This window comes from Triticum aestivum, chromosome 6D (genome assembly GCF_018294505.1).
Source record: "Triticum aestivum cultivar Chinese Spring chromosome 6D, IWGSC CS RefSeq v2.1, whole genome shotgun sequence".
NCBI classification, from domain to species: Eukaryota; Viridiplantae; Streptophyta; class Magnoliopsida; order Poales; family Poaceae; genus Triticum; species Triticum aestivum.
Window position 1 is genome coordinate 465,357,107 of NC_057811.1, and position 12,141 is coordinate 465,369,247.

The following is a 12,141-nucleotide window of genomic DNA, read 5'->3' on the forward strand; positions in this document are numbered from 1 at the left end:
CCTGGTCGCTGTAGAAGACGGCGCCCTCGTCCCAGCCCGACATGGCGGCGGCGCGGCGGCGAGGAGGACGCGCGGGCGCGTGGGGTGGGTGCCGACGCGGAGGGTGGAGGAGGATGGGAGAGGAGAGGAGACGGCGAGGGGGGTGTGGATGGGAGGGGTGGCGCGAAGAGGGTAATAGAGAGGATGGTTTGGCGGGAAAGCGGTGCGCGTTTTGGCGGGAGGAGGCTGTTGCGCTCTGCCGCTCGTCTAGGGTTTGGTTCTGGGCGCGGCGAGGGCGGGGCCTGGAGTGATAGTGGGCTGCTTGTGTGTGGGCTTGGGCCGGGAGTGACAGTGCTCTGCTTGTGTGTGGGCTTGGGCCTGGAGTGATAGTGCGCTGCTTGTGTGTGAGCTTGGGCCTGGAGTGATAGTGCGCTGCTTGCGTGTGGGCTTGGGCCTGGAGTGATAGTGGGCTAGTTATTCTGTTTAGCTGTTTAGTTATTTTCGAAGGAAGTTTCTCAAAAAAAAAGTTATTTTTCGAAGGAAGAGCATCAAATTGTGAAGCTCACAACCTTGCCAAACACTCGGCTATGCTTGATCAGGGTCGCCATTTGTGGCTTATTCATCCTCATGACCTAGCATGTATTCCAATAAACATTCGCATTGATCAATAAAGTGTTGGCGATCCTAAAAAAAGGTATTTTCTTGTTCGACTGAGATTCTTTTTTATCTTTCTTGTACAAAAATATTGTCTCTCGAAGATTATTCCAAGAAAAATGTTGTATTATTTTCTTTAGATACATACGACCTGAATTCCATTGTATTCCCTTTTTCACAAAAAAGTGTTATGTCTATACAATATATGCATATTGATATTTGCTTAACAAAAGACTTTAACATTTCTGGTCATTCTATAGGAGATTGTGAAATAAGCTGTGTACATCACGTTTTGCAACGGCAAATGAATACTAGAGTTGATATAAATTGATACTCCCTCCGTCCCATAATATAAGAGCGTTTATGATACTACTGTAGTGTCATAAACGCTCTTATATTATGGGACGGAGGGAGTATATTGTATGTAGAGTGGTAAGGGCGTCCCAGTCTTCTTCTTTTTTTACTACGAAAAAAATCTTTTTTTAGTAAAAAATATCTTTTTTTCTTGGAATAAAATATTTTCTCAACAATATTATTCTTAGAAAATGGATATTTTTCTTTACAAATGGACGACCTAAGTTTCATTTCATTCCTTTTAGAAAAGAAACCTATGGAGTATAATATTTGCCTGGATGAAAACATAAAAGTTTTGGTCATTTTCCTAGGAGATTGTAAAGTAAGTCCAACTGCAGAAATAATACCAGAATGAATAAGAATTGTGTAGCTTGGAACAAGAGGCTTGCCACTTCCAAAAATTTAACATCTAATCCACATGATATATTTTTTGTCTAGCTTTTTCTTCCACTCAATTAATACTCCTTGAAATGGTGACGGGAGAGGAGGCGGCGGAGAAAACGGCCAAGAGAGGAGTTAGTGACAAAAAGGAGAAGAACATGACATCGATGATGATGTGTGGGCCGAAATTAAACCTCCCTGCATGGTCACGTCGATGAAGCGCGAGAGATTTTGTTGATTTTCTATGCACGTGTTTATTAAACAAGAGGTGCATTCTCAGTGTAGATTAGTCCAGGATTGGACTACATATGGTTTCTCGTCCTCAAAGTAGCCCGCAAAGGCAGATTGATTTTCCCTTATTGAGATTTCGGATACAACCGTGTCATCCGTTGCATCAATTTTTAAATGCCGAGTTGCCCTAGAGGAGGTCATTCTTCCACACTATCTTTTGACAAAAACAAAAGGTGACGGACAATTCTCCCTTCGAACCCAGCGAATACCGTGGGTGTAAAATGCAGCTTTGAGAAACTCGGAACCTGGTTTTTGGTAGCAGAGTGGCTAAGGATCCAACGGCCGAGGCCTGGCCACGTCGCCCTCCCGGTTCGAATCCCCGGCCCCGGAAGTCGACAGCAGAACCGAACCAGTATCGCCAAATCCGTCCAACAAGACAAGCTCAGTTCCGACGGAGACTCCAAGGCCATCGCCATCCACCCGTGCTCCGCTCTGATCCCAGATCACCCTCGCCCCATCCTCCGCGCGCTGCAGCTCTCGCCCCACGCGGATGGCCTCCGCCCTCTCCGCCCCGGCGGCCTCCGCCGTCGTCGCCGCCCGGTGCAAGGCACGGGCCCGCCTCCTCTGACGCCGAACGCGTCTCTTTGTCGGTGCAGTGGATTCTGAACCTTTTCTCTTTTTTGTCGTGGGCGCAGGTGTTCGGAGGAGGAAGGAGCGATGGGAGGGCCGGATGCCGCGTCGGGATCCTCGCGAGGAAGGTGACTTGCCCGATCCTGTGTCCCCTCTCGCTCTGCCTTACCTAGATCCCGCATTTGATTTGTGGATTGGTTTGGTTCTGTAACGCGACTGCGCTAGATGGTTCTGGGTCCTATATCGTAGGTGTTCGTGTGTGCACGACTCAAATAGGCGCTGACTTCCTGGATTGGCCATTCAGGGCTGCTAGTGGTTCAGTGTTAATACGCACAGTAATGTTCAGAATCGACTAAGCGATTACTCCTACATAGTTTGCACCGTGACTGGCAATCATGCATGATGCTACAAGCTTTTAGAACAACAGCGGTTCGTGGAGTGACATGCTTTGGACCGCTGGCGTGCCTCCTGGTCCTGGGATTCAGCCTTCACGAAGCTCTGATATGTGCACATTTTCTATTGTAATTTTTTTGTGGCCTCGTAACTTGCTTCCTGGACTGACAATTCAGGACTGCTAGTGGTTTTCCTTGCGTTGTTCTCGATTCAGGACTGATAGTGATAGGACCACTCTAGAGTTGCTCGTTTCAAAGTTGAGGCACATTGCAGTTGGTAGTGTAGCTGGTTAAGCCAGCATTTCTGTTTCTCCGTGGATAATCCTTTTGTACGTGACGTCAGATGCGCCTTCACGCCTTGTGCCATGCCAATATTTGACATCTCATGATATGGTTTGTGCTTTGAAATTTAATTCTTCCTTTGCCGTTTTGGATGCAGAATACTGGCCACATAACGATGGCACTTGCAGTAGACGCTTCTCGCTTTGAAGGAGTGCCGATGGCCCCTCCAGACCCGATTCTTGGGGTTTCGGAAGCATTTAAAGCTGATACAAGTGATCTGAAGCTCAACCTTGGTGTTGGCGCCTACAGAACGGAAGAGCTACAGCCCGCTGTCCTCAATGTTGTCAAGAAGGTAAGTCTAATCGTCCTTGGCATTTTCTGAATAATTAGGTTCCTATTTTGATGTGCTACTGCTGCATGTGGTAGGCTGAAAAACTTATGTTGGAGAAAGGGGAAAACAAGGAGGTACGATGGAATTTTACAATTCGGATGATTTGGACATGGTCATAAAGAATCATATTTTCCTTCTATTCTTTCATTGAGAATGAAAAGCTGAATGTTTTCTTTATGGTGCAGTATCTGCCTATTGAAGGTTTCGCTGCATTTAACAAAGCAACTGCAGATCTATTGCTTGGAGCTGACAATCCTGTCATCAAGCAAGGACGGGTATGGATTATGCAGCCCTTGCCATCGCTCTTGTTCTATTATGACTGCCTGACAAGCTGTCACCTGAGGAGTTTTCTCTTATGTTTAGTTAACCTTATTTAGTAACCACTCCTACTGTAGGTTGCTACTCTTCAGTCTCTCTCAGGGACTGGATCATTACGCCTTGCTGCAGCATTTATTCAGAGATACTTCCCTGATGCAAAAGTACTTATATCATCTCCCACATGGGGTATGTATGGCGAATTGGGAACTGCAACTAGTGCTCATGACTTCATGTGCATAAGTCTGTTTTTCATTGTTTTCTGTGGTGAATCTCATAAATTCGTCCAATTTATATGTTAACAGGAAACCACAAAAACATATTCAATGATGCTAGAGTACCATGGTCAGAATACCGGTATTATGATCCCAAGACTGTTGGGCTGGATTTTGAGGGAATGATAGCTGACATACAGGTACCTAAAATATCTGTACCAAGAAAATTAACCATCATTCAAATATTTATCTTTGCATTTTTTTTAACCTGCATTGCTATCTTTCATTGACTGAACTTCGTTAAGAGTAGTTTTTTCTTTCCCATCCTTCTCTCCAAGCATTCTCTCAGGATTTGGTAGTATTACTTTGGCCGACTAGCAAGAAATGGCCCACTCTGTGCTGAATTGTCCCCTTCATGTGCTCCTCCATTGGTTGCACTCCTTTTTTTAACTGAAATGGTTGCGCTCATCATATGGAAGTTGCAATCTGGAAATGAACTGACTTTTCCTATTTACTATTGTTAATTTCTTATGAACCGGTTATTGTTTGTCCTAATGTATATACTCTTTGCAAACTAGGCTGCCCCAGAGGGGTCTTTTGTTCTGCTACATGGTTGTGCTCACAATCCAACTGGAATAGACCCAACTCCTGAACAGTGGGAGAAACTGGCAGATGTGATTGAAGAGAAAAAACATATGCCTTTCTTTGATGTTGCCTATCAGGTGAATGGTTTTCGTGTGGGTTTTTATTAATTTATTTTCACAATTTGTCTCTTACTGACTGTTATATTTTCTTTGTAGGGTTTTGCCAGTGGAAGCCTTGATGAAGATGCATCTTCTGTCAGGCTTTTTGTTAAGCGTGGCCTGGAAGTGTTCGTTGCACAGTCTTACAGCAAGAACCTTGGTCTATATGCAGAAAGGATCGGTGCGATAAATGTCATTTGCTCAGCACCGGAAGTTGCAGACAGGTAATCTTGTGTTTTAAATGGTCGACTGCTTGCCTACCTGCCTTTTCCCCTTACATTCAGTTGCATGAAATGCTATTTTATTTCTACCCTTCATCCTGCACGCCGTACGGTGATAGTCCTGCTCTAAGAATCTGTATGAATCGTCTATGTATTATGACACTGGAAGCTTTGCAGGGTGAAGAGCCAGTTGAAGCGATTGGCGCGGCCCATGTACTCAAACCCACCTATTCACGGTGCCAAGATCGTCGCCAACGTCGTTGGAGACCCTACCATGTTCGGTGAGTGGAAGGAAGAGATGGAACAAATGGCCGGTCGGATCAAGAACGTTCGGCAGAAGCTTTACGATAGCTTGACTGAAAAGGACCAGTCTGGCAAGGACTGGTCTTTCATTCTGAGCCAGATAGGCATGTTCTCCTTCACGGGCTTGAACAGACCCCAGGTGACTTTGCCTTTGAATTCCACAGATGACAAATTGTTTTCACATATTATCTTTGAATGATATGTCGGCAGAAACGTATCATTGTGTAACCGTCTAAGTTCCCTCTTGTGTTTTCAGAGCGATAACATGACCGATAAATGGCACATATACATGACCAAGGACGGCAGGATTTCGTTGGCAGGGTTGAACCTGGCGAAGTGCGAGTACCTTGCTGATGCCATCATCGACTCCTTCCACAATGTCAACTAGATTATGATTTGCGTCGCGGCCACGATACCGCGATAAGTTCCTTCTATAGTTTGCTGGGATTTTTGGGTCCTTCCAGCTCGAGTTTTTGGTCGCGATGCTGATGACGTGTCCGGTGATTCAGAGGTATAGTAATAAATAATTTGGCAAAACTCACGGATGCTAGGCGCTAGGCACTTGTACCGTTGTACGGTCCTTGCAAGCTTGTAATGCTGATTAATTATGTATGATGGCATCTCCAATTAGCCTTTTGAGTGCTATATCTCAAAGTTTCTTTTTTGGTCAAGAGGTATTATTATTTCTGGACTTTGATTGTTCGGTTACCGGAGCTCGGCAGCGGCAGCTGTGTGTGTTTTCCCATGAGCAATGCCCGGAGATTATGGAATGCGTCGGGGCCTCTAAAATGTACTTCGAAGTTTTTCTCGGCTCACAATTTTTTTTCCGCGGCTCTGGGTCAATGGCAAGCTCAGCACAAGGGAGAACTTATGTGAAGGAAAAACCAGCGGGATTTCTGATAGCAACTGCTGTGCCCTCAGTGTTTAAAGCATCTCCAGACTCTTGCGATTGCATCTTCTACCCTGCTGGGTGCTGCAAGTTCTTACCAGTCATTCTGGCTCTCACAGCTGCAGCAGGTGATATGAGTACTATACAAATAATTTGAATCCAAAATCAACTTGCACTGCAAATGTTTTCCTAGTGGAGTCCGGAGATCTAGCAAATGCTAACCTGATAGAAATGAGTAGTTCAAACCACAGACTGCAGTTAAATGGGCAAATTTGTCTTTGCCAAAGGGAGTTTACATCAGCTCTTAACGCTGCTGAATATAGGGCGGAATAGGACGGTTGGCTGTTGTAGGAGCCCCAAGGATAGGAAAAGGTCTGACGGTCGCTCAGCACGCCAGTGAGAGCAACCGTGGACTGACAGGAAAATATCTGATATGAAAAGTTCTTCCATAAGGAACATCGTTACTTTGCCCGAATGAGCTCTCCATTCAACATTTCCAAGTTTTTAAGAAAGTGAATATCACCCGGCAGACGCTTAAAACGAGGAGCTACCATGACAACTACTTCCTCCGTTCCCAAATATAAATCTTTCTAGAGATTCCAACAAGTGACTACATACTGAGCAAAATGAGTGAATCTATACTTCAAAATATGTCTACATATATCCGTATATTGTAGTCCATTTGAAATGGCTAAAAAGACTTATATTTAGGAACGGAGGGAATACTTCACATGTTAACAATGTTACTACATGGGGATCCATATTCTTGCTCAACCACATGCAAGCCGCAATGGCGACAAAAAAGAAATAAATCTGGTCTAGCTAAGCTACTGAGCCAACCAACAGGATCCATGACGACAAGTTTCAGTACTAACATCAGGGAGGACATACAACAGCTGATGAGTTCCCAAGAGCTACATTGTTTCAGCGTTATCAAGCACCATCCCGAGCAGAGGAGTTTTGATCAGTGATTCTTCAGTTCAACCGGCGGATCAGATCAGTGGGCTTGGAAAGCACGAATACCATCAGCAGCAACAACTGGCGTAGAGACGAGAGCTGTAGAGTCCTGCAAAATGGCAAGGCATGTGTTAGGCTGCAGCATTAGGCTTACAGTTTTGGTTAATCCTTCTGGAGTCGCTAGTTTCAGAAATCTGGTAGCAATCTGATAGGAAATATACCCCGTGATTTAAATAGCAGCAGATAAATAACATGCTGGCAACAGAGTCGCAAAAGCTATATCATTTCTATAACAACCTCAACCTCGAGCCTTTTGTGAGCGCACTATCCGTTGATCACATAAGTGCAGACCCATCACGCAATTTACCATTACATATGCATCATGTGTTTGAGTGATGAACAATTCAGAGCATGTCATTTCAGCATTTAACAAAGCTACAAGCCACATTGCCTTCAGGTCAGAAACAAAGAATGAACAGATAATTTTCTGTCAGATAGGTAGCAAAAAATGAATCCTGGGGGATCCCAAAAGCTAGTAGCTGGAGTAAATGCGGCGATTGGCTAAATGTACAAAGGTATAATGCGAGGTAGGTACCTTTGGCAGTAAAGCCATCTCCCCGTTCTCGAAGGATGATAAAACAGCACCATGACTTTTAAGCCAATCAACACTTCCGTCTACTGCAGCAAAACCTAAGATTTTGGATACGTATTTAACAGGTATCTTGGTTGCGTAGGCCTTTGCCATACATTTTAAACCTTCAAATCTCATCTTCTCAAAGCAGAGACCTACAAAATCGTAAGCATGTTCACCATTAACTACAATTAGCATAAATGGTAACCAACGGTTGTTATCAACATAGTCTAATAACCACATATCTGATGACCATTTGCATAAGAAAGTCTAGGAAAGATTTAACTTACACATCAGGTAGCCATTGAGGTTTGGAGCCACCTTGTAGAGTTTGAAAAATGATGCATAGTTTCCTGTCTGTATACTGTGAGCCACTTCTTTCGCATGCTTCACAGCTTCTTGCTGTTTCAGGTCGCTTGACAGCCTAGGAAACAAAAGGAACAGTGTGGCCTTTAATTAGTGGCAAAACATTGGAGCAGTTATTCAGATTCGATACCTTACTTGCATAATGCATGCGGGCTTTTGTGCAAAAGATTATTTAAGTTGCCATAAGGTGCAGTGGCAGGTGACATATAATGGCTGTCTGGTTGAGTTACAGGAGCCGGTCTTATTTCTAGACAATAATACACCAGTATGTTATCTGATTTTGATGAATGTTAAAAGATCAGTTCACAGCCACGGTTAACAGCATTTATTTGAGCAGGTTGTGTCTGTTTTGAAAACTCAATTATGACACTAATAGAACAAGGGTATACAACATATCTATTTAACTGTGCCAGTGAACCTATCCATGATTTTAGTTTAACCGTACTAACCCTACTCTGTTTGCTTTTTATGTCACAATAAAAGGAAAAATATATACCTTCCAAGTTTCGACATCAGTTCAGTATTTTTGTCTTGAATCGCAGATAACAATATAACATAAGCTGCAAATTCACCATGATGGCCACCATTCCGCTTATTCCCATAGAGGCAGTGCAGCTTCGTGAGGCACTGAAAATCCAAGAAGCACGCAAGAGCAATACCATGAGATAAGTGTGTGCAAATAATCACATTAGTACGAAAAAAGTGGAGCTGTAGCAGGGCTAGAGAACAATTTCACATAAAGAACATGTTTTCCCGAATTCTAATTCTGATAAGCTTGAAGTTGCTGATTATATATGCAAAAAAGGTACCAATTCTAACTCATGGACAGCCAAAAATAGCTAATGATGCATAGAAGACAAACATAACAGATTTGCCATATATCTCAAACCAAGTATTCTTTAATATATCTCAAACCAAGTATTCTTTAATGTATCTCAAGGAGTACTAACCAAGTTAAGTTCAGCCATATCTCGATTGCACAACGCAAGTCTTGCATGATACTCATAAACCTGAAAAGGTAGAAAATGGTTGTAGAAGAGAAAAGAATATGTTAGAACAACAATGTAGTCAGGTGCCACAAGTGAAATAGGGAAAATAGAATTTGTGGGAATAACCTGCACAGAAAGTTCATCCTCTATGTTCTGGATAGTCATATCTTGACGAATTGATTTCAGTTGATCTGTTTTAAAATTATAGTCTTTACTTGAGACCTGGACAAACTTCAGGGCTTCTACAAGTACAGGCTTTGGTCTTATCTGAAAGACAGGAAAAGAGGTCAATTGCTGTTTAGAAGTAGCAAAAGGAAAATAAAAGTATATCAAAGGAAGAAAAGGATTCAGAGAAACACGAGTAGTGGTTACTGCATAACTACAGTATTTGGCTCTGACATTCAGAAAGTTGAACTTCACAAATAATAGTACTCCCTCCGTAAACTAATATAAGAGCATTTAGATCACTACTTTAGTAATCTAAACGCTCTTATATTAGTTTACAGAGGGAGTACTAAATAAGATAGGAAATCCAGAGTAGTGGTTACTGTATAACTACAGTATTTGACATACTACAGCAGAAATCAATGGCTCATAGCCAGATTTGCACAAGAATCAGTCAATGAACACTTCATATACATATACAGTCAAAAAACAGATGTCATACATAGATGATCGAAGCTACAAAATCTTTCCTACATCCAATATAGCAGACAGACATTAGTCAAGTTTGGCTGTAGCAGAAGTTTTCTATCCAGGAGATATACTAACAATGCAATCTGCAAGCAGCTATTAAACGGCTAATGACTGATGCTGAGCTACAACATGGGATCAATAACACGGTCCGATAAAAGATGGACGGCAAGTGTGATCTGGGAACTATGATTTCAAGGCATCTTCTTTCACAACACTCAAACCAGTAGCAATTCAACTACAGTTCACTGAAAGTCTTACCTTTGTTGCATCTGGAGGCCCCGTGAGACGGAAGTAGCCTTTCTGTACATCTGTGCACATCCCTACAATCAGACCAGTCCCATCTCCTTCATCCACCGTAGCTTCTGGCTTGATCGCCCCTTCATTATCTGCAGCTTCTGGTCTGACCGCCCCATTTGAATCATCATGCTTAGATTCCGAAGGACCCTGCGGCTCCTCGACTCCTGTCGACTTGATAGCACCTGCCACTTGCTTCTCCGACAGCACTCCGCGCACAGGGCGGGGCGACCTCTTCCGGGGGAATGCCTTGCCCTTGCGTCGGCTGCCGCCCGACGCTTCAGGCTCGGTGCGCAGCGCAGGGAGTACCGAGCTCTGGCGAGGCGATCGCTGGCGTCCGCTGCCGCCTGGCGGCCCAGTTTGCTGGAGCCCGCCCCTCCCGCGAAAGAACCGCCGTGGTGGGAACCCGCCGCCGCTGCCGCCCCCGAGATTGTGTGGAGGCGGCGGGCCCAAAGGGTAGCGCTCCCCACGGTCTCCTGTCTCCAGGAACGAGCCCCCACGGTCTCCACGTGGCGAGCTCTGCTGCCCCAGTCTCTCCATGGAGCGCTGCGTCCAGCGGTCATGGCCGTCAGACCCCGGGAACAGAGCTCCCCGCCGGCGATCCTGAGGAGACGGTGTCCATCGCCTCTCGCCCTCCAAGATTATGGCAGGGGAGCGCTCGGGGAACATGGCTCCATGGGAGAATCTTGGACGTGGTGTCGCCTCGAAGCCGTCGCCGCGGCCGCGCTCCACCGGGAAGGGGCCGGAGCGATAGAACGTCTCATCGCGGGACTGCACGTGACCGCGTCCCTCGTGGCGCCCTGGCGGCGACGAGCCCCGCCGCCTGCGATCATCCAAAGCTGGTGTCCAATCCCTTGGTCTTGAACTGGAGCACTGGTGCTCGTCGGCAAAGAAAGGCGAATCCCAGTCCATTGGCGACCGCGGCAGGGAGCGGTTCGGTCGCCTGAAGTCATCACCACGGCCGCGCTCGAAACGACTCTGCCCCGGGAAAGAATCAGCGAACTCCAAGAATCTAGTGCTCGTAGGCGTACCGTAGTTGCTCTCGCGGCTGTACTCCGGCCAGTCATGGTCCAAGAATCCATTGCCGAAGCTGTCAGCCTCCCTCTGGGGTCCCGAAGGCGAGGACACGCGCCATGGCTCGAATCTTGGCCGAGGGCCGTAGGGCTCCTCGCGGCTGTAATCGATGTAGCGCCAGAGAGGAAGGGGAGGCGAGGGCGGCCGCTCCAAGAAGGCCGCAGGAGGAGAAGGCGCGCCTGTCCAGGAGGGCGCGAAGTCCCGAGGGGGTGAGCGCCAGAGATGGCGGTTTCTGTAGTCGTTCGCCGGCGATGCCTGGCGTTCCCTCTTGCGTGGTGGTGACCGGCCTAAGCGCCGACGAGGATCCATTTGCTTGGATTGGGTGGCGGGTTCTTGGGAAAGCGTGGAAGCGGACTTGAGATTGGCTGATCAGAAAATTAGCCGTGGCGGATGAGCGGTAGGAGGGGCTATTTGAAGCGCTCTCGGAGGGCACTCGGGCTTCTCGAGCCGTTAAGATTTGCGGCTGCGTCTTTTTTTTTTCTTCTTCTTCTGAAGTACCACTATGTACCTAAAACCCTGCTTAGTATGTTGGATATCCAAGCATGAAATTGCAATACAAAAGGCTGACCTTGCATACATTCTGGAACGAGATTGCGAACAGCTTGCCGAGAAGCCTTGATTCGCCTTGATGACAGCCGGTATGAACTCTGAAGCCTGGTTTCCAAGTAGGAAGTGTAGCTCGTCAGAGACCGTCATACGCCTATCTGATGGAGATATCCACGGCATATGCATGCTCTGGTTGAAAAGTTCGCCGATGTTCCGCCCTGAAATTGCCAGGAGCAGCCGAACTTTGAGAAGAAGAATACAGAGTCATGGCGATTATATTGATTACAGAAGGCATAAGGCCCGAATTCCATGGAAAAGGATGAGTTGTAGCTGCTGGATAATTAATGTTGTCCGGGTGCTCCCACGGGTAAGATGATCTTGCCGATTTCAGTGCCGCCGACATAAACCCTACAGCCGAACAGTGGGTAATTTCATAGCTGGACTATATTCCCGCCAACTCTTCATCCGACACAAGGTCAGCACAAAGCCGTTCACTGAAATGAACTCTGACTAGAGCCAGCTCCCAAATTGGGAATGTGGGATCAGAAGAGAGTAGATGTGGCTATAGCCTAGAGATCCCTAACTGAAGGTAAACGGGGGATTGGATG

At 45.9% G+C, this 12,141-nt stretch overlaps 3 protein-coding genes across 5 annotated transcripts in view; 1 reads left to right on the top strand and 2 right to left on the bottom strand.

The window, feature by feature from the left end:
• Positions 1 to 169, bottom strand: part of LOC123145929 (DNA replication licensing factor MCM5) — a gene marked incomplete in the record, with an annotated part of 5,532 nt that extends 5,363 nt beyond the window's left edge. The window contains 1 exon segment of the mRNA XM_044565446.1: positions 1 to 169. Within this exon segment, the coding sequence (XP_044421381.1) occupies positions 1 to 43 (43 nt within the window).
• A 1,794-nt stretch (positions 170 to 1,963) lies between these two features.
• Positions 1,964 to 5,762, top strand: LOC123145931 (aspartate aminotransferase, chloroplastic). Its single transcript, XM_044565451.1, has 11 exons — positions 1,964 to 2,206; positions 2,295 to 2,357; positions 3,061 to 3,255; positions 3,330 to 3,368; positions 3,480 to 3,569; positions 3,690 to 3,798; positions 3,915 to 4,024; positions 4,403 to 4,546; positions 4,625 to 4,791; positions 4,966 to 5,230; positions 5,348 to 5,762. The coding sequence occupies exons 1-11, from the start codon at positions 2,150 to 2,152 to the stop codon at positions 5,477 to 5,479; spliced, it is 1,371 nt and encodes a 456-aa protein (XP_044421386.1). The 5' UTR covers positions 1,964 to 2,149; the 3' UTR covers positions 5,480 to 5,762.
• Positions 5,763 to 6,598: 836 nt separating this feature from the next.
• Positions 6,599 to 12,141, bottom strand: part of LOC123145930 (leukocyte receptor cluster member 8 homolog) — a 7,436-nt gene continuing 1,893 nt past the window's right edge. The window contains exons 2-9 of one of the 3 annotated variants that reach the window (XM_044565448.1): positions 11,565 to 11,751; positions 9,878 to 11,487; positions 9,050 to 9,190; positions 8,885 to 8,944; positions 8,431 to 8,561; positions 7,859 to 7,992; positions 7,533 to 7,723; positions 6,599 to 7,046 (exon numbers count right to left, since the gene is read on the bottom strand). In XM_044565448.1, the coding sequence (XP_044421383.1) occupies positions 6,978 to 7,046; positions 7,533 to 7,723; positions 7,859 to 7,992; positions 8,431 to 8,561; positions 8,885 to 8,944; positions 9,050 to 9,190; positions 9,878 to 11,296 (2,145 nt within the window). In that variant the 5' untranslated portion in view covers positions 11,297 to 11,487; positions 11,565 to 11,751 and the 3' untranslated portion in view covers positions 6,599 to 6,977. Of the gene's footprint in view, positions 7,047 to 7,532; positions 7,724 to 7,858; positions 7,993 to 8,430; positions 8,562 to 8,884; positions 8,945 to 9,049; positions 9,191 to 9,877; positions 11,496 to 11,555; positions 11,752 to 12,141 lie in introns of all 3 variants that reach the window. The other 2 variants (XM_044565447.1, XM_044565449.1) reach the window with 2 other exon arrangements.

Excerpts from the sequence above, each read along its gene's own strand:
- LOC123145931 (XM_044565451.1), top strand. The coding sequence starts at position 2,150 with ATGGCCTCCGCCCTCTCCGCCCCGGCGGCCTCCGCCGTCGTCGCCGCC. Across the intron at positions 2,207-2,294 it reads TCGTCGCCGCCCGGTGCAAG|GTGTTCGGAGGAGGAAGGAG; the intron begins GCACGGGCCCGC and ends TCGTGGGCGCAG. Across the intron at positions 4,025-4,402 it reads GAATGATAGCTGACATACAG|GCTGCCCCAGAGGGGTCTTT; the intron begins GTACCTAAAATA and ends TTTGCAAACTAG.